Raw genomic sequence first — 21077 nt, 5'->3', positions numbered from 1 at the left:
AATGCAACTCTGAAATCCACCCCTCAGTTCCACCCTCACTGGATCACAACTTTAAACCACTATTATTGGGGGTGTCTGCAGCTACCACAGAGGAGCATCTAACATGGTTTCCCAACAGCTCATGGCCCGCCAGACCACACACCTTTCTCAGTCCAGGCAGAAGTTTGGAGGGAGAGACAAGTGTTGTGGTAAAACCTGGTAGTCCTTCACATCCTTCGCTTAGCTATGAGTAATTAAGGATGTTGGAGAAGAAAGAAAAGCAGTGTGACAAAGACAGCAAGAAGGAGCGTGTGCACAGGAGAGAAACCAGGAGCTTCGGGGGAGCTAGGACATACAAGAAAGTCTCATGAGCTCACCTCTGCCTTCATGCCTAAGCAGAGAGACATACAGCTCCAAAGACCCAAAGGAAATGTACAGTAAGACTCTAGCCTTCTCAACAGGTGGCCTGGGGGATCTGAGTGGGTCTTCGTCTATCAACCTCAGAAGACATACAACATATTGTTCCCAGCCCAGATGGCTAAGTGTGGAAAGCAGGCCTCAGGCCAAAGCACTGGACAGGTTACATCCTTAGGGGAAAAGAAAGTGGATGGAGAAGGGCTCCCTAGAGGACCCCTTTTCAATGAGCCTGTACCTGAAGAAGGGAAGAGAGTGCATAAATGTTCTGAAGGCTAAAATTCTCATCAAACTCAGTATTCAGCACACCTACTTACAATTAACTAGCTCTCATGAAGCCTTCCAAAATTCAGGTTCCCAGATTTCCTCTCTGTGAAAAATGGACTCTCGACTCTATGGGCTTCCCTCTCACATTGGGAAACTTCATCAGCTCTCTCTGGATTCTGACTGAACACTGTAAAGTGCCAGTCCCTCCACGTATCCACATTCTGAAGTGTTTTGTTTTGTTTTTGTTTTTTAAGTAATCAAGTATGCTCTAGGAGTAGGGGAGAGGAAAAAAAACAAGATGGGTATTTACATAGAGGGCAAGGGTGGTGTAATGCATTCCTCCTAGGTCTGTAAGCCAGGAGATATGAATCTCGTGTATATATACACACACACACACACACACACACACACACACACACACACACACACACACACACACGCAGATACATGGGGAAACAGAAACAAGTTAGAACAGAACACATCTATGAATACAAATGCCATTCTCATCAGAAATTAGTCAAAGCAAAGGCGCTCCCTGCCTGCTGCAAGGATGTGGGGGAATCTCCCCTAATTCCACACTTTGGTTTTTACTATCCCCATGCCTAGACTCCTCAGACTTTGCAGACTCAGAAGGGGCCCCAAGATGGCTGCTTGCAATAATCTAGAGGTCTTCAGAAATGGTCCCACACTTGAGATCTACATGAGGAAGGCTTGTGGTACACCCAGGCAGTAGGGGAGGGAACAAAAGAGAAGGACCCAAAACTCAAGCAGCATGATAGGGTTCTAAAATGGCCGCAGGCAAGGCAAAGACAGATGGTCCCTTTCTGAGCTGGGGAAGTGGAGAAAGGGACAAGGAAAAAAATAAATACCATCAGTCAGTTATTTAAAAATAAACTGAAAAGCCCGAAAGATAAACAGCTTGCTTCTGAGGTTCCGCCTGCCTACAGAGCTTTCTAAGGGAAAACAGAGCTGCAGGCCAGGGAGACCAGGCTCCAGCCTCAAGTCTGAAAGGGATGACCGTCCTCGGTCAGGAAATTCTGCAAGTCCTCTGGGCAGCTGAGGCAGTATCTTAGCCTCTAGCCCTCCTTCCCAAGTGCCCTGAGTTAAGTAAAGGCCTTCGTTTTCAAAACGCAACAAGCTTTCCACACACTCAGTGTGTCCACAGTGAGGAGAGCTGATTTATCATCCCATGGCTGCTGCCTTTTCCTTGTTACCCAGCTTCTGCAGTCAATTGAAGTGACTTCATTTGTGCCTCAGACCTATAGAGAGCTGAGCAGATGAAAAAGCCAAGGCTCTTACAAGTGAAATGTCTGCCTAGTCCGATGATTTTCCACCTTCCTAATGCTGAGACCCTTTAATACAGTTCCTCATGGTGTGGTGACCCCAACCATAACATTATTTTTGTTGCTACTTTATAACTGTAATTTTGCTACTGTTATGAATCATGTGTTTTCTGATGGTCTTAGGCACCCCTGTGAAAGGATCATTCAACACTCACACCACCACTCCAAAGGAGTCGAGACCCACGGACTGAGAACCTCTGGTCTCGAGTAAAGCCAGCACTGAGGCCAGTCTAGTGTTCTGAGGGCAATACTACACTGCTCCTGCTAGCTCTGTCCACTTGGTCTTATTTGTCATCCATGAGACAGAACGGCAGCTTCACACTTAGATGCCTTGTATCTGACCTCATAGTGTGATTTAAGTGGAGACTTTCCAGTCAGTGAGATGGCTTAACAGGTAAAAGTGCTTGCCGCACACACCTGATGACCTCAATTTTAATTTGGGTTGTTTTTTTAGACATGGTTTCTCTGTGTAGCCCTGGTTGGCCTCAAACTCACAGAGATCTGCCTGTCTTTGCAGGAATTATTGAAGACATGTACTACCACCATCTGGTTGATGACCTGAATTTAATAGGCAAAAGCTCCTGACCTCCACATACTCACATGCAACAAATAAATTCACAATGCTTTAAATCACATGGAGCTTTGCCAGTATCCAAACACCAGGACAGGTGGGGAATTATTCTATAAATGTGTGATTGGTACCCTGAAAGGGTAGCTGCAGGGCATTCTGGAAATGGGACAGTTGCAGTAGGTAGCCATGTTTAAATTGAAGTCTAGAGGGATGGTGCAGTAGTACTGAGACCCAGTAACGGCTGGGCCTCTGCCCTGCCTTCTTTCCACATAAGCAAGAGGCAAAGGGGCACCACGTAACACCATGCAGATTGTGTCACCTGCCTATAATCCCAGCACTCAGCAGGCAGGAGGATCAGAATCTCAAGACAATTCTTAGAAACACAGTGTAAGCCAGCCTGGGCTACCCAAGACCCTGTCTCTAGAGAAGGAGGGAGAAAAACAAGGTTCTCTAAAAGCATGGGGAGGTCATAGGTAAGTATAACCAGAAAGCAGATTTTTTTTTTTAAAAGGAGGAGACCATTCTCATAGTTGGTAAAACCCAAGCAGTAACAAGAGAGTAATGCCCAAAGACCACAGGAAACAGGAGGGCAGAAGAGATGAAACTCAGACTTTCTGGAGAACAGAGTTAAAGAAGTGAGCAGCTGTGTCTGATGGCACATGCCTGTCATCCCAGCTACTCAGGAGACTGGGGCAGTAAGAGAACACACACACACACACACACACACACACACACACACACACACACACACACACTCAAGGTCTGTGTGGGCAACTTGTAACCCTGTCTCAAACAAGAATGGGGCTGGCAATGTAGCTGCATGAGGACAGAAGGCAAGCCCCTCCCCCTTGAGACATCGGAAGGTCCTAACGTGTTAAGAAGCTGCTGAAAGGCAAGCCTTTGTAGCTGGTGCAGACAGGAAGTCAGACGAAGGAGCAACGATAGGTGAGCAGGTCCTTTACCTCATACTGCCTTTCTCATCCACCCCTTCTCTCTCACAAGAACTCACAGACGTAAAAACGTCTTCCTGTCCATAACATGCTACAGACCTGCATGAGTCCCTTGAAGTATCGACCCCCACAGAACAGAGAAACTGTGGCAAGAGGAGGTTTTCTAAGACACTTGATGTTTCTAGTACTTAGAGTGAAAAAGAGCGGCTTAGGAGAAAATGAAGATGAGAAGAACTGAGAAGATGTAGGGAGAGAGAAAGAGAGAAGGGGGAGGGAGAGACAGAGACAGACAGACACAGAGAGAGAGAGACAGAGACAGACAGACGGGCGGATGGTTCTGTCCCAGTGGGGAGGGGCAGGCCTAGAAGCAGGAAGGAGGCAGGAGACACCAGGCCCATTCACTCTGGCAGATACCAAGTTAACGGAGGAGGACTACACCAGTAATCAGGGGTTGGGTAATAACAAGGCTTCTCCCTGCTCATTTTCAACTACAGCACAAACAAATCATTATACCTCATTGCCAGCCTCCTACTGTCGAATCAGGTGTCCACAGAGCCAAGGAAGAGACCTGTGTCGTGTCCTAGCTCTATATTGCTTCTAATAGTCCAAGAAGTCCAACAGGATGCCATAAGAAAGGGTAAGAAAAAAGTTAAAGAAGTGAGCAGCTGTGTCTGATGGCACACACCTGTCATTCCAGACACACACACACACACACACACACTCTCTCTCTCTCAAGGCCTGTGTGGGCAAACTTGTGACCCTGTCTCAAACAAGAAGTGAAGGGGCTGGGGATGTAGTTCAGTGGGAATGCACTTGCCGACTAACACAGGAGGCCAGGGTACGATCCCTAGCACCACTGGAGATAGAAAGATGAGGCCAGATGAGAAGAGCAGAAGGTGACGACCCCAACCTCTGACAGACAACAGCCTGCTGGAAGGTTCTAGAGTGTTCAGAGGCCAACAAAGAAAACCAAAAATGAGCACAGAGGTGCCAGGCTGAGTCAGGGGAAGAAGAGCAGGTGGAGGGTAGGGACAGCAGGGTGTGGAGATTGACTGTCTGAATCACAAATTTAGAAAGGAAGGCCAGGGTTACTCTTTTTACAGGGTGGAGACCATGCATTCCCAGCTCCACCAAGAACCAACCCAGAAGGAATTGCAGCTAAAGGGAGATAGGTAAGGAGGAACTTCCTGACCAGCAGGGTAGCTCCAGCAGTCACCCATCTTTCCACCAGGCTGTCTCTCCGCTCTGCCTAAGAAACCCCCTCTGACTCCTCTCACACCCACTGTAAGAGTCAATTCAGTATTCACTCACCAAACATCCATCAGCGGATAAAGGTGCTTGCTGGGAAAGCCTGGTAACCCGAAACACATGTGAAAGTGCAAGGAAAACAATGACTCTATAAAGTTGTCCTCAAACATCCTCATGTGTGTCATGGCACACATACTCCTGCACGTGTACACACACACACACACACACACACACACACACACACACACACACACACACACACCAATAAACATCTAGTGCCTAGGGCTGGGGATGTTCCTCATTTAGGAGTGTGCTTGCCTAACACGCATGAAGTCTAACACACATGAAGCATGCTCGATCCTCAGCATCTTAGAACACTGGAAGAAGTGGTACACACCTGTGCTCACAGCACTCAGGAGGTAAAGGCAGAGAGAGAAGTTCAAGGTCCCCCAGTGGCAGAACAAGTTAGAGCGAGCCTGTTCTTAAGTGGGAGCCACAGCAGAGCGTGGCTCTGCAGTTGGAAGTGCTTGTGGCAACCACAGTCTTCACGCTCACGATCACCTCCAACTCCAGCTCACGCTCACCATCATCTCCAACTCCAGCTTCAGGGCTTCCCAAACCCCTTTCTGACTGTAGACTCCTGGTATGCATGAGATGCACAGACACGCATGCAGGCAAACACGGATGAAGTGGCTGGGAAAGGAGGGTGTCAGGGACTAGAGCGTGGCAGGTAATACCCAGAGTAGAAAGAGCCCTCCCTTAGGGAGCTTACTGACAAGACATCCACTGAAGGAAGTTACAGTTTCACAGCTCTAAGCCCAAGAAAAAAAAGGACTGAGGACTATTAGAAAGATCAATGAAAGACTGATAGGGAAGGAAGGCCAACAAAGGACACGATAGTTAAGCTGAAGCCACAGGGGCAGTAAGTTAACCAAGCTGAGGCTATGGGGAGGGAGGACAAGGACTCCCAGGAAGGAGCCAGGGATCCTCACTACCCAACCCTGAGTCTGCAGCTTACACAAAGCTCTAGCATGTTTATACAGAAGCCCCGCCTTTCGCATCCCAAGTGTAGCCCCACCAAACTGTCCCCTCGGGCTGAGTGCTTCCTCTGGGTGGGCCCACAGTGTTCACAAAAGCAGTCAGGGGCAGAGAGACTGCCCAGGGATTACTGGGAACCCTGACTCAGGGGCAAGTCTAACAGGAGTTTCGTGTTTGGATAAGATTTTTCAAGTCATTCTTTCTCTCAGGGACACTGGAAGACTTTCAGGAGCTGTTGGAGAGCTCCTGGACAAGCAAACTGGAGCCAGGGAACCAAGCTCTACAATTCCAGACCCACACCTGGGGCTGTGACTCATCACAGCTATTATGAAATCAATTGACTGGCTGGCTTTCTCCTCCTTAAAGAAAACACTAATCAGGAGAGAAAGTTAACTGAATTGTCCAAAATTCCCTCTTCCACAGGAGAAAGGGCTTCACAACTACCCCCTATCTAATAAGCATTTACCAGGTTAAGCACTTTTATTTAATACTCTCAACAGCCCTATTATATGGGTTTTGTTATCCTCATTTTACAAAGGATAAAAAATTAGGTGTGGAGTACTGGCTGTTTGCCAAAGATCACACAGTGATTAGCAGGGTTTAAAATCCAAGCCTGTTGTCAAGGCCTGTGTGAAAAAAGGCTGCACCCATTCCAGCTCCTACCCCCAATCCTCAAAGCCCAAGTGAAAATTCTGTCTTCTAAAATCAATCCTCACTTGGATCTGTCAATTCTTTTCCCTTAGCACCACCCGTCTGGATCTGGATAGCCTTTGGGTATCAAGTGTCCCAAAGGTCACCTTCCTTTTACCTGTGTCTCTAGCACGGATGCTCCATCTCATCCCTATGCTCCAACACCATCCCTGCCTGAGATCTTCCCATGCCTCTCCAAGATCATTTTTCTCAACTCCTCCTTTGCCTGGCTTAACACGCAGAGGAGTTTTTCCTCCAACAAAGAACACCGTGAGTCCCCATCTGGCTGATTTGTAAGTCTAAGTCAGTGGCACAGCCAACTGTAGTGTATACAGCTTTAGTCACAGCACTTGGGAAGCAGAGGCAGGTGGATTTCTATGAGTGCAAGGTCAATCAAGGGGACCCAGTGAGACCCTACCTAAAAACAAACAAACAAACACCTTATAATATGAACTCAGAGCTCAGAGTTAGGTTAGACAGGAAGGAGTTCTGGGTCTCAAGTCTGTTTCCACAGCTCTGGGCAAGAAACCAAGATACCAGGGCCCCACCCTGAGTGTAGTGAATCACCCCCTGGGCAGGGCCTGGCTATGCACAGGTGGTTTTGAATGAGTCTCTGACTGCAAGTCACTCAATCCCTAACCCCTCATTTTGCAGGTGAGGAAACCAAGTCCAGGAGAAACTTATGCTAGAGTTGGAATGGAGAGCCAGGTCTCCTGGCACCACATCCACCCCATGGAGCATGTTCAAAAGCAGCTATGGAAAGGTATATGAACAGGTCTCCAACTGGGAACTCTCTAAACATCAGTTTTACTCGAGGTCATGAAGCCAGGATAGGGCATCTGGCAGGAGTAAAATGCTCACTGTAACCTGCTGAACAGACTAGACCAAGGACCCCAGAATGAACGGCACACACAAACACTTCAAATATGTCAGGGACTGGGCAAGCCAACAAAGTTACTAAGCACGCAAGTATCAGAAATCAGCTCTAACTCTAGAGCCTTGGGCCTCTGGTGCCACCTTCAAAAGTGTAAGGTGGCCAGTGGATGCTGCTTCAGACTACCGAGAAATACAAAAAAAGGTAGGTTCTCAGGAAAGCAATAGAACATTTCTTCACTCAAACTTTGAGCAGTAGGCATGGGTAACCTCCATCCAAGAACTGCCTCAACTGATACCAGGCTGAGTGCATGCAGCCCCTAAGAACAGAGAAAAAGGATTTTATAGAGCTCTTGGAGAGCTCCTGGACAAGCAAGCAGGAGCTACAGAACCCTGGGACTCAAGCTCATGACATGGACAGGCTTCTGACAGGCAGTTCCCAGGCACAGTCCTAACCACTGCACTCCTGAGTTACTATTTCCAAAGTATGACCTACAGGCTTCTATTGCCCGGCTCTTGACCTCCTAGGTAGTCAGCACTAAGCAGCAACTTCTTCCATTTTTGCTGGCTCACTTGAATAACCAAGCCTATCTTAGCTCTCTCTCATGTTTCCACATCCCACTAAAAATCAAAGAATAAAGTGTTAGGTAGCACAGACAGGGGAAACTTAGATCAGCAGGGCTCCATTCTAAGGTATCCAAACTATTCCTGGGTCATGCTTTGGGTCTGTCCACTGGTGTGAACTTCCACCAGTGTGAACACCTCAGAGGAAGGCAGGGCCTGACTTCATTCTAAATTGTTCCAGTGGCACACGCACCCCACCCCTCATGCACAAATGCAGAAAGCTGCTACAATTTATTATCTTTCACCCTCTAAATGGTCTTCTTTCCAACTTCCTCTAAGGCAATGTTTTTTTAAATATTTATTTATTTTATATATGTGACTACATTATCACTGTCTTCAGACACATCAGAAGAAGGCATTGGATCCCATTACAGATGGTTGTGAGCCACCATGTGGTTGCTGGGAATTGAACTCAGGACCTCTGGAACAGCAGTCAGTGCTCTTAACCACTGAGTCATCTCTCCAGCCCCAACACAGTGGTTCTTAACCTGCAGGTTGAGACTCCTTTGGGGCTGACCATTTCACAGGAGTCGCCTAAGATCATCAGAAAACAGACATTTATATTATGACTCAGTAGCACAATTAGTTACAAAGTGGCAATGAAAATAATTTTATGGTTGGGGGACTGTATTAAAGGGTCACAGCACTAGGAAAGTGGAGAAGCACTGCTTCCAACACATACCTTCCAAGCTCAGGATGAAATGAAGTAAAAGGCTGGTGACAGATATGAGAATTCCTGCAAGTTATGTGGTGCTGAATATGGAAACCACTTCTCTTCTTACTGCCCACCCAATCCTCTTATGGCCTAGATGCCCTTTCAGAGACCTGTCACTGCACAGAAGAGCCTGCAAGAAGGCCAACATTCCAAGTCAACAGTGAGTCCGAAACAGTTCACCTCACCTGACTAGACAAATGTCAACCATCCATCTGCCCATGTCTAGTACTTGCTCAATTCTACACACAGAAGGAAAGAAGTCTGTATCTAGGCTGAGGAGTCAGGGCAGAGTGAGTGTTTGATGGACACAGGAGACTCAGCTGGGGAACATGAGAACATCTGGAGGATGGGAACAGAATTTACTTAATACCAAAAACTACATTTAAAAATAGATAAATGTGCCAGGCAGTGGCGGCGCATGTCTTTAATCCCAGTACTCGGGAGGCAGAGGTGGGCAGATCTCTGAGGGTTTGAGGCCAGCCTAGTCTACATAGTGGGTTCCAGGAGGGTTGACACAAACCCTGTTTGAAAGTGTCAAAGATCAAAACAAAAACAAAGCAAAAAAGCTAAATAAAAGTATAATATTATAAACGTTTTAAAAGTTTGAAGGGATGGCCCAGTGGTTAGGAATACTTACAGCTCCGGCAAAGGACTCAGACTTAGTCCTAGCGTCCACATGGAAGCTCAGAACCAGCTGCGATCCCAACCCCTTCTTCATGCTTCTGTGCACACCAGGCACACACAGTGCACACACATACATGCAGGCAAACACTCACACATGATCACTGTAGCTCAGAAGTGTAAAACAAAAATAAATCTTTGTTTTAAAAAGGCACAGACCTAGAGCTCTGAATCATGCACTTCTGGAGCCATTTTCACACTGGCTGTCTCTGATCCATTAAATGAGCCATGTTCTAAAAGCCACTGAGGACTTTACAAGTCCTGGGCAAACCTACAAAATCCATTTGCCACAGATCACAGAAATTTTACACATTTGCAACTGAAACAAGCAGAAAACAATGTAAGGTGCTGGCCACACACTGCCCTCCTGCCTTTCCCTCAGTGCCCACCCCCATATTCCCTGCCTCCAACTGCAGGTAGTTAACAAAAGCTCTGGTTCTACAGTGAGTCAGATCTGAGACTGAATCCAGGTCTAGCCGCTCCCTGACTACCCGATCTCAGATCTCAGATGGGTTACTGAACTTCCAAGTAGCTTCTCTTGGTTTCTCTTGTTGAAAACCTGGCTCATCATCCACCTCAAAGGGCCACTGTGAGGAAAACTGAGATCACACAAGGACAGAACTCACTGCTCAGTGAGTGCTCCTTGCTCCAGCTCCCAAATCCCCTTCTGAAATGAACACATTAAAATACAAATGAGTGGTATCAAAGCATTCTTTGTTCTGAACTGAAGAAAAGCAGAAAAAGAAGGGCTTATGAGAGAGGATTTGAGGGCCAGAAAAACCAGGCTCTGGCACACATGCTCCCTTGCTTCCAATTCTGCTTTGCCGTATGTCCCAAACAGTGCCCACACATTTGTGAAAGCTGGGGGGACTCTGCCAGTTTCTTTGGACCTCAGCTGAACAGAACCAGTGCCTGACAAGTTCTGCTGCACATCCTTGGCTTCTGTAGCCCCAGACACTATGGCAAGGCCTTCTGCCCTCCCATACGTCCCTGTAAGGTTTGGAGAGTAGGAGGAAGGCTAGGGTGAAAACTGAGAGGGCAAGAGCAGGCACACCTCTCAGTTTATTAGGGGTTCACCTGGATGAGACTCATTCTTCTACCTTTGAGGGACAAGCAGAAGATGACCAGGCCGAGAGAAGAAACAAATAGCCTGATATCTCTACACCCCTCGCTCCCATACCACATACATACACATACCACATACATTCTGTTCTCATGGTACCCTGTTCAGTAGTTTTCTTGAAGGCTCTTCATTAAGTTACTGAGAATTAAAGTCCTAGTTCTGCAGGTTTCCACCACTATCTTCCAAATGTGTCTTGAAAGAACTGGTGGGTAGTGAAGAGAACACGGGACCTGTCCACACGTTTGGCACAGAGCCTACCTATTTTGCCTTCAGAGGTGTACTGGCAGACAAAGCTCTTAGTCTGAGAGACATGTGCCATGTACAAAAGCTCTTCCCAGAGAGAGGTAAGCAGGAGACAAGCACTCCTTCCTCCCTGTGGAGGAAACCTAACTTGTCTTTCTGTGGCCTAACATCCATAACAAACTTACAAAGGTTTTACAAATAACCAAAAGTGGAAAAACAATTCTTCATACAATGCCTGCAAGACTGTAGGATGGCTGATGTCCCTGCTCCCCATATACTAAGTGCTTTTAGTGTTCCCAAGACATAGTGACAGTTAAAACTCCCTCCTCAACATTTTCAAGCATACCCTGGAGGGCAGTGCCACTCAGCTGTGAATCACTGAGCATTAACTTGTACTGCTCTATATCCCCTGGGCCCACCATATTCTAACCATTTGTTATGGCTCAGGAACTAAACCAGTAGGAAGAACAAGTCAAGAGCCCGGCCTCCAACCAACTGAATAATCACCGAATCCCTAGCTTGTATTCAGAATCTTTATAGGCAGTTACAGATCAATAGGAAATACAGATCATGATCCCCATGCATAAGAAAGCTATAGGAAAGATGACTAACAGATTATTTGATCTACAGAAATGTGTAATCAAATTAAACCATATGGTCTACGAGGAGCAAATAAGATAACCACCTAAGGGCTGGCACTATGACAAAGGCTTTGTGGGAAAAAAACAAAGGTGGTGTGGTATGTCTCAAAGAAGGTAGAATTTTCCTCACTTAGTCCTTCTGAGCCTCAGTCTCTCTCTGTAAGAATCACTGTCCATGGAAAACTCCTTGTGGGTCCAGGAGCAATTCACAGTCCACCCCAACAAATTCCATGCTCCGGTGGTGCTGGTGGAAATAGGTGTGAGAAATTTTCCATGTTCCCTCAGAAGGCCAAGTATTATGAGGCCCCACAGAAGAGGCAGAGTTACCTGAGACAAATCAAATGCATTCAGTGCCATACGAATGCAGTGAGCCTTGAATGCTGCTGGCTGGGGTTCCCAGGCCACAGGAATGTTCCATCACTGGTCAGTTCTAGCCTCAATGGTCTCTGGCTGTGGGGCTCTGACCTTCTGTAGTATGAGGTCTGAGCTGCCTCCTCTGTGGAAGGTCTCCCTCCCCCGGCCAGCCTCACTTTTCTCAAATGTCCCTACTTCCTCCACTTACCTCATTCAAACCTCTCAGACTCCTGTGAGCTGTGCCACCAAACTCCGCACGGCCCATCCTACCATCTCACTACATCCACCTGACATTCAAGCTGGTTCTGGAGTCTGGCTCCTCCAATAAGCCCAAGACTTGTGGCTGCCCTAACCCTATTTCCTTTCAAGCATGCAGAACTCACTGACACTCCCCAACACACCCCACTCATCCTATATGTGAGCACAATGTAAATGAGCCTGTCTATTTATACACAGAATCTGTCTCACATTAGAGGGAGAATCCTGCTTCTCACAGCTAAGTCAAGGCCAAGTCGGATTGTTCTTATGAGAGACTCGCTTACCTAAGCCGCTGCTCAGACTAAGAACCCAGCTCCCAGAGCAGGACACTCACCTGCTACAAAACCACACGTGAGTCCACAGACCCAAGACTCAGGAACCTCCCCAAATAAACACATGAGGGTTACAGTTCTGAGCCCTTCCCATAAGCAATCCATTATTTTATAAAACATTTTCTCCACAGAACTTTAGACTAAGTTCTTTTGGACCAAAGTGAAGTTTTCAACACCTCAGATTCATGGCTCATAACTGTTCACCAGTGACACTGTCTCATTTTTAGCCACTAACTAGTTCTACCTGTGGCTTCATTTCTATTTAGTGTCTTTTATTTTCTTAAAGCAATGCCAGTTTGGCTTATGCCTCTCAATCAACCAACCAAATGTTTTTGTCTTGTGAAAATAAGCCAGGTGTGTGACTCACATCTGAGATCCCAGCACTTAGAAGGTTAAGGCAGGAAGACTAGGGAACCTGACTTACAAATTAAGTTCTAGGCCAGCCAGAAGACAAAAACAATGGAAAAGGTTGGCACAGAGCCATAAACCTAACCCAGCATTTGGGAGGCAGAAGCAGGAGAATTCCAAGTTTATGACCAGCTTGCGTGTGTGTGTGTGTGTGTGTGTGTGTGTGTGTGTGTGTGTGTGTGTGTGTGTGTGTGTAGTGTATCTGGCAGTTCCAAGGCTAACCTCAGCTAAATAACCAGACTCTAGTTTGAAACAGAAACAAAGCAAACACTACGTTTTGTGGAGGAGTGCAGTTGGTTTCAAAGATTAAATCTAAACCCTTAAACATGCTAAGCAAGCGCTCTACCAGAGACACACCCCAGGCCATTTTTTGTTCTTTTGTTGAGATAAGAACTCATGTAGCCCAGGTTAGCCTTCAATTCCTGATCTCTCCCTCCCACCCAAATTCTGGGGTTACAGATGTTTGCCACCATACTGATATTACGCTCTCTTTTTACCCCCCACACCCATAAAATCACATTTATTGGCTGGCAGTAGTGGAATATACCTTTAATCCCAGCACTGAGAAGGCAGAGGCAGGCAGACAGCCAGAGCTTCACAGAGAAATCTCATCTTGCAAAGCCAAAAAATTTTTTAAATCACATTTATCTATTTATATGTTTGTGTATGTACATGAGGAGGTGAGAGAACAATTTGGGGGAGTTGGTCCTCTACTCCCACCATGTGGGTCTTGGAGACTGAACCTGAGTCAACAGGCCTGGCAGTAAGTGACTTTACCTACAAAGACATTTCATTTCACCAGCCATCCCTCCATACACATACCCAAGACAAGGTCTCATTATGTAGCTCTGGCTGTTGCTGCACTCACTCAACACAGAGACCCCTCTGCTTCTGCCTCCCTGCAGCACCACACCCAGCTTCACCAGTCCTCCTAATAATCTGGATAGGAAGACGGCTCAGTAAATTGCCAAAGCCGACTTTAAGTTACTCTGAAGCTAGGCAGGCCTTGAACTGGCAGTTCTTCCATCTCAGCCTGGCGAAGCTACTAGGACTGTATGCTTTCGCTGACAAGCACAGCTAAAACCATGCGTGTCTGCACAGAGCCTACACAGTCCCCTGCAGACTTTAAACTCCAGATCACTTTTAATACCTAACATAAATATAAATGCTATAGAACAGTTGCCATACCATACTGTCAGGGAATAGTGACCAGAAAAACAAAGCTTGTGCAGTCATGCTGTAATCCCAGCACTTGGGAAACTAAGACATAAGGATCACCAGAGTCTGAGTTTGAGTCAGCCTGGGCTATATAGTGTTACCAGTCTCGGTGACAGAGTGAAACCAGAAAAAGCAATTAACAAAAAGGTCAATTGGGACTGAGAAGATGGCTCAGTGGGTAAAGCACTTAACACACAGGCATAGAACCAAGTTCAAACCACCAGAACCTATGTAAAGACAGGTGCAGTAACCCTATGGCAGGATGGGAGGCAGAGACAGGAGAACCTCTGGAAGCTTGCAGACCAGCTAGCCTGGCATGGGTAGCAATGAGTAAAAGGCTGCCTCAAGGTGGAACTCAAAGACCCATATCCAAGGTTGTCCTGATTTCTAACCACACACACCACAGGACAAACACACACAAATGCATGCACACATTCATATAGAAGCGGATTTTTAAAAAATTCTATTCATTTAATTTAACCACTTCCTGCTCTAGTTTTCAATGGGGCTTGGGGAGAGGCTAAGGGGCTACTGGCATGAACCGTTATATGGTAGGTGTGAGTGTGGGGCTGAAAACTGAATTTCAAGATGACTGGCCACTCATTAATTACAATACAGCAGAAAATGAGTTTAAATTCATAACAATCAGGATTAGCAAGAATGCCTAGCTTTGAAAGCTCTAAGATACTGAGGAAAACACTAACCGTTAAGGTAAGAGCAAGGTCGGAGATGGCTCAGAGGTTAAGAGCACTGGCTGCTCTTCCAGAGAACTCAGGTTCAAACCCTAGAACTCACATGGTGGCTCACAACTGTAACTCCTGTTCCAAGGAATTCCTATGTCCTTTTCTGGATGTTGCAGGCATCAAATACACATAAGGTACACAGACACACATGCAAGCGAAACACTCATACACATAAATACACATAAGGTGCACAGACACACATGCAGGCGAAACACTCATACACATAAAAACACATAAGGTGCACAGACACACATGCAGGCGAAACACTCATACACACAAAAACATAAAAACAGACAGAAAGACCAGGACAACCTAGGAGGGCACAGTGGTACATGCCTGTAGTACCAACCACCTGGGCCCACTGAGTCCAGGACTTTGAAGCCAGCCTGAACAATATAGCAGGACCCCTGGCCGGAGAAGGGGTAGTACTCCTAAGATCTGAGTTTGCAAAGGCATTTCTTAAGTGGATGCTCACAGAGTACTGGTTCAGATGTTTAGTACAGTTTTAGGTACAATATCACATCCTTCCCATAGAGTCTAGACCTGGCTATCAACAGCAAGGGAATGCTTAATGACAGCTGATGAAGGAAAGGTCAGGGCTGACAGGACTCTGGAGACAGAAACCTCTGCAGGTAGACTCAGACGGCTTCTGGAGATGCTCTCCAGGACAGAACGTTTGTATGGGACTGGGTGGACAGGTTACTACATTCCTTGTTTACAGACCTAAACCAAACAGCAAGCTCATCAACAGACGTTAAACACTTCCTGCCATCCTTTCCCGAGTGATGAAGTGTTCTAAGTAGCCCAAATTGTGTCTTATTTATTCTGTCTTAGGCACAGTTTGTAGCTCAATGGAGTAAGGCCAAATCTGCACCTTATTCAGCATCATGAGCTCTTGGGGAGAGAGTGGGACCAGATCGATGTCTTGCTGACCCTCCTTCCTGTTATGGGGTGGGGTGCGGTTACATATGCGTACATGTGCATATGGGTACACATGCAGTTGAGGGGCTGGGGGAGGTCAACATCAGTATCTTTCTTCTTTGATGGTTCTCCACCTCATTTATTTGGCTAGGCTAACTGGTCAATGAGCTCCAGGGATCCACCTGCCTCAGCCCCACCTGGAGTTACAGGTATGTGCCAACTCACCTGGCTTTTACATGGGTGCTGTGGACCCAGAGTCAGTCCCTCATCAGCCCATGCCTGGAGCCAGGTCCTCATAATCGCACAGCAGACACCTCACTGACTAACCCCCCTGCCAGCCCCCAGTTGTTGTCACTGTCAAACCCTCACTTTTGGTCACTACAAAGATGGGTTAGCAGCTGACAGCACTTGATGTAAGCTTGAATCCCCAGCAACCACTCAAAATGTTAGGCATAGCTGTGTGTGTCTGAAACCTCGACATTGCGGGGAGGAGATCAAACAGTAGATAAATAAGAGGAGCTCAATGACCAGCCAGCTTAGCCCAAAATAGAGAGTCTCTGGGTCAGTGAGATGTGTCAAGGGTGTACGGTGGAGAATGAAAAAAGACATCCAGCATTCCCTAGCTTCCGCAGGTTATGTACGCCCACAGACTTACATGAACACATACACACGCACACTCCGATTTCCCACAGAACTGTTCCTTCATGCATCACTAAGCTATGGCGGTTTGTTCAACTCTACAACATGAAGGGTGGTGATGTTTCTCCTGTCAGGGTAATGGCTGAACACCCAGTTCCAGCCATGCTCTCTCCCATCATCCTTCCATCACTTTACCAAAGCAACATTTTACATCACCTCAAATGCCACAGCTTTCAAATCCCCCCTCCTCCTGTCATTCTCTAGGGGGAAAGTCACTAAATGCCCTCGCTGCTGCTGCAGGAGGTCAGTCCTCCCATTCCTCTGCCTAGGACATCTGTCATCAACATGTGGACATCTAGCATCTCAGCACACAGCAGCAATCCCACTGCTCCGCAGCCTAGACACAGGCCCGCTGCCAGCTTTCTAGTGGTGCTGGCTCTACAGCAGCAGAGACAGAGGAGCAACGGCTTCCTCAGAGAACATGCATAATCATTTGAGACACACAAAACATGCACAATCATCTGAGAAAAAAAAAACACCTGTCAGCAACTACCACCCAATAAGAAATCCCATGAAGGTGTGCCGTGGCATTACTTCAATAGAGCCGCACTGCCTGGCCCCAGAGCTGCAGGGACACTGCAGTCTAAAACTTCTAGCTGCTGGACAGTAAGAAGAAACTGATTTATGAAGTGGGTCAACCAAAAGCAGTGATGTACAAGAAAGAGATCAGCTGGGGTCTGCTCCTCCCTCTCCTGGCTTCTTTTGCCCATGCTTTATCCTTTGTGAGAAGCCAACAGTTTCAAGTCAGAAGACTCTTTTGGAATAGAACCAAGTTTGGACACAGGCAAAGATGACTTCATAGTAGAGGCCCCAGGATAATACAAACTTTATTTTAGCCATTGTTTGATCAGAAGCATCCAGAACTCTGCTTTATCACAGGCAAGAGCTGATTCCAGAGCATCTCAGAAAAGACTCTTTCTGTCCTTGTTTTTGAGACAGGTTCTCATGTGATCCAGGCTACCCTTGAACTTTTTTTTTGTTTTGTTTTTTTAAGGCAGGGTTTCTCTATTATGTAGACCAGGCTGTCATATAACTCAAAGATCCCACTTACTTTTCTTCTAGGGTTGAAAGTCTGTGCTACAACACCTAGCATATTTCATATTTATTTATATTTCTATATATATATATGTATGTATATTTTAATATGGCTTCATGCATACATGCATCCTGGCACACATATGAAGTCAGAGGACAACCCACTTTCTTATTCTACCAGGTGGGTTCTGAGGGTCAAGTTCAGGTTGTAACTGCCTTTACCCATTGAGCCATCTCCTCTGGCCAAGTCTAGCATTTCTTTTTTTTTTTTTTTTGGTTCTTTTTTTCGGAGCTGGACATCGAACCCAGGGCCTTGCGCTTCCTAGGCAAGCGCTCTACCACTGAGCTAAATCCCCAACCCCGCATTTCTTTATTACTTTAAGCAAGCATTACACTAACAGCTTCCAGTTGTTCCAGCGTGCACTCACTTAACAAGTCTCTGAGTCCCATTGCATAAAACGCTCTAGGCACTGAGGACAGGGAACAGGGCAGTCAGAATTCTAGCTTACAGTATGCTTTTATTTTTGTGGCACTGAAGATCCTAGTGTGTCGCCCATGTTAAACAGACAATTACTACTGAGTTAGTCCCCCCAGCCTTAATTCATGTTTTAGTCAAGACTGACAGAAATAGATCTATGCCTTCTTAGTGATAAGAAGTATGAAAAACAGAATTTTACAGAAACATAAAGCAAGGAGAGAGTGTTATTTATTAGAGTTCTCCTGGGAGGCTTTTCTGACTGGTAATACAGTTGATCTATGCTAGGAACTGAGCCGACTAACGTGCATCATTTCATTTAACTTCAGTAACTATGTCTAACGCTATTGCCGTTCCCATCACACAGGCGAGAAAATGGAGCTTAGGGAAGTTAGACTGCAGAGTCTGAAGGAAGGGAAGTAAGGATAAAGAACCAAGGTCTGCATTTTACAGGAAGTAAGGAAGCTAGGACTTCAATTCAAGAAAGCAACACCAGACTCATGTTCCTCCCCCTCTACATTATGCCACCGTACTGATGGATGAACAGCCCAAGAAGCCAAGGGTGGTGTGGTTACAAAGTAACAGGTCCTTCTGGCCTCCTTACTAAGAGATTAGTGCAATTCAATTTTCCTCTAATATCAGACTATTGCTCTTACTGTCAATTGAAAGCCAAACCTTATCTTGAAACAAGAGGAGAAAGACATCTGAGGCTCATAGAGGCTAGCTACTCAACCCTAAGGATGCTCTTCTCTCACTCTAACACAACCAACACCAGGCTTGCATACTTGGTTAATTCACCCAATGTTTCCATTCCTATCTAGAAAGCATCAACAGAACAAGGTGTGACTGGGCCAGCTGCCTGATAGGCCATAGCACTTCTCACAGGTGTGCTGGACCAGACTGGCAATGGCAAAGGAAGCCAGGAGTAAGGAAAGAGCAGCCTTTCAGCCCCATTTCAAGAAACTGCAGCTCTTCCTCAGGTCTCGAAGTACCACTGTGAGAGAAATGGGTTGTTTTCTTCAGAAGCAGAAGGCAGGACAGATAGAAGTATAAGGAACAGGTCACCCGGTTCTCTTGAAGGGAAGGAGAGGAAACCCAGGAGAAGTAAGCATGGAAGGAGGCTAACATACTTCATGGAGGGAAGTCCAGAAGGGAAATACCATGGCCAAGGTCAAACAGTAATTGCAGAATTGCTGGAAACGCCAAGATGGGGGCCCAGATAAAGTTACCAGAGAAACCAAAAGAAAAGAGAAGCAGAGGACCAAAGGGAAAAATCAAAGGTCACGGTCTGCACCTACCCACGGAGTAACAGTGTTTCTTTATGGTCACCACAGCCAGAGAACCTGCGCCCAGAGTTAATTAACAACTTCAATCTGCAATTGCATTCCAAATTCAAGCACATTAAAACTTTACTCAAAACCTGGACTTACATCTTATATCCCAATGGACTTGAGTATCCTAGTTTAAACACGGACTAAGCTTATCTCCTAAAGCCTTCTCTGTCAAAGTGCGCACACACACAGAGCGAGAGCGAGAGATAGAGAGAAAGAGAGAGAGAGAGAGAGAGAGAGAGAGAGAGAGAGAGAGAGATCTAATGCTCAATCTTGTTCTCCAGAAACCCAACGTTGCACCAGACAAATTATGACCTGAATGGCAAGGGAGGAGGGGAAAAAAAAAAAACAAAACAAAACTGTGTCACCTAGAGAAACCCAATTAACAACATGACTCTGCTCTCTTCAATTCTCTCTCCCCTCCAGTCATATCCGGGGCACTTGTGGGGTGGTTGCCTTTTCCCTGGTTAATTTAAAAGTCAGCAGACAATGTGTAGAGAGACCTTCTGCGAAGATAAGCATGAGGTGGGGAAACCCTGCTCTATCTACACCTACGCAGGTTGGGAAAGCTCGAAGGGGACGGAATCCAAACACCACCTGGGAGAGAGACAGTCTGGAGTGGTTCACCTTGAAATTTCTATGTTGCCCTTAAGACAAAACTGCCCGCTAAAGAAAAACATACAAATGCTGCTGAATTGAAAATTCCGGAAGGAGAGAGAGTAAGTGCCCCACGTGGAACAATAAATGGGTTATTTGAAAGCATTCCTGACACAGTTGTTTCCTCCTAACCGCTTCCCTAATGAGCCCCTCCCTCCAACTCTCCTTGGCCTCCACTCCCACGAGTTTCCCCAAGTCCTCCCTACTGACCACAGGCAGCATGTATTGTGTGTTTGTACATGTATGTAAACATCGTCTTCCGGTCCGAGTTTGCGAGGAAATCCAGGCTTCCCTTCCTCCCACTGTGCACTTGTCTGTCCTCCCAGCCCCACGCGGCTGCAGAGTTAGTAATGTAATATTCAGGGACCCCGAGACCGGAAATGCCTGGGTCTGAAAAGCTGCACTTGAAACACGAGAAAAGGGATAAAGTGAACGTGGGATGTAGACGTAGGAGGTGTGTGGGGTGGAGTGAGAGGTGAAATGCCGACCAACTTGCAATTCAGGGGTAGGCGAGGAAGAAAACGAGGGATGAGGGGGAGGCTGAGGCAGTTGCAAAGTCAAAATTCCAGGAGCCAGAGGAGGAGGTGGAGGAAGCAGACATAAGGGCCGACGGGGTTGGGGGAGCAAGAAAGGCTCTGCAGGTGATGCAGGGCTGTGTTTAGGAATGCCAAAGGTGACCCTCAAACGCCTATAAAGGAGGGGACTCGGATCCCAGCAGCAAGGTAGGGGTGGTACGCAAGTGTGGGGGAGGGCAGCACAGGGTGGGGACCGAACCGGCTTCCAGAATCTCCAGAGGGCGAAAGCCTGGGCGGCGCGAGCCCCGGAGCCGGGCAGGGGTCGCGGGGGCGAGGCTGGGGGCGGTGCTCACCCTCAGGGCAGACAGGTCGATGTCGTCCAAGCTTCGGGCGGGGGCTGGGTCGCCCATGGCCGCCGCGGGGCCACTCACGCTCCGGCTCGCTCACTCCGCTGCCGCCGTTGCCGCTTCTCCCCCATCGGGGGACCCGAGGGGCGGGCTCCACCGCGCCTGCCCCGAAGGCCGGGGAGGGGGAGGGCCAGCGGGAGGACCGACCCAGCGGCTGACAGGCGCTCTGACCCGCGCGCCTGCAACCCGAGCCGCCCGCTGCCCTGCGCACGCGCGGAGCGGACCGTGACGCGAACGCGCCAGGCACCCCCTCCAGCGGGGTGCCGACACCTGCGCGCAGGCGCAGGAGAGCTGGCGGAGGGCACGCGCGGACCGAGCCTCGCT

The 21077-nt window shown here is 47.3% G+C and overlaps 1 protein-coding gene across 16 annotated transcripts in view; it reads right to left on the bottom strand.

Annotated features, from left to right (window-relative positions):
* Positions 1 to 20980, bottom strand: part of Mink1 (misshapen-like kinase 1) — a 52699-nt gene extending 31719 nt beyond the window's left edge. For 13 of the 16 annotated variants that reach the window (XM_087571924.1, XM_087571925.1, XM_087571926.1 and 10 more), the window contains exon 1: positions 20700 to 20980. In XM_087571924.1, the coding sequence (XP_087428050.1) occupies positions 20700 to 20756 (57 nt within the window). In that variant the 5' untranslated portion in view covers positions 20757 to 20980. 16 annotated transcript variants of the gene reach the window in all.
* Between the last annotated feature and the right edge of the window lie 97 nt (positions 20981 to 21077).

Source organism: Rattus norvegicus, chromosome 10 (genome assembly GCF_021556685.1).
Source record: "Rattus norvegicus strain SHRSP/BbbUtx chromosome 10, alternate assembly SHRSP_T2T, whole genome shotgun sequence".
NCBI lineage: Eukaryota > Metazoa > Chordata > Mammalia > Rodentia > Muridae > Rattus > Rattus norvegicus.
The sequence above is the reverse complement of the archived record's forward strand: the minus strand, read 5'-3'. Positions and strand labels throughout refer to the sequence as shown.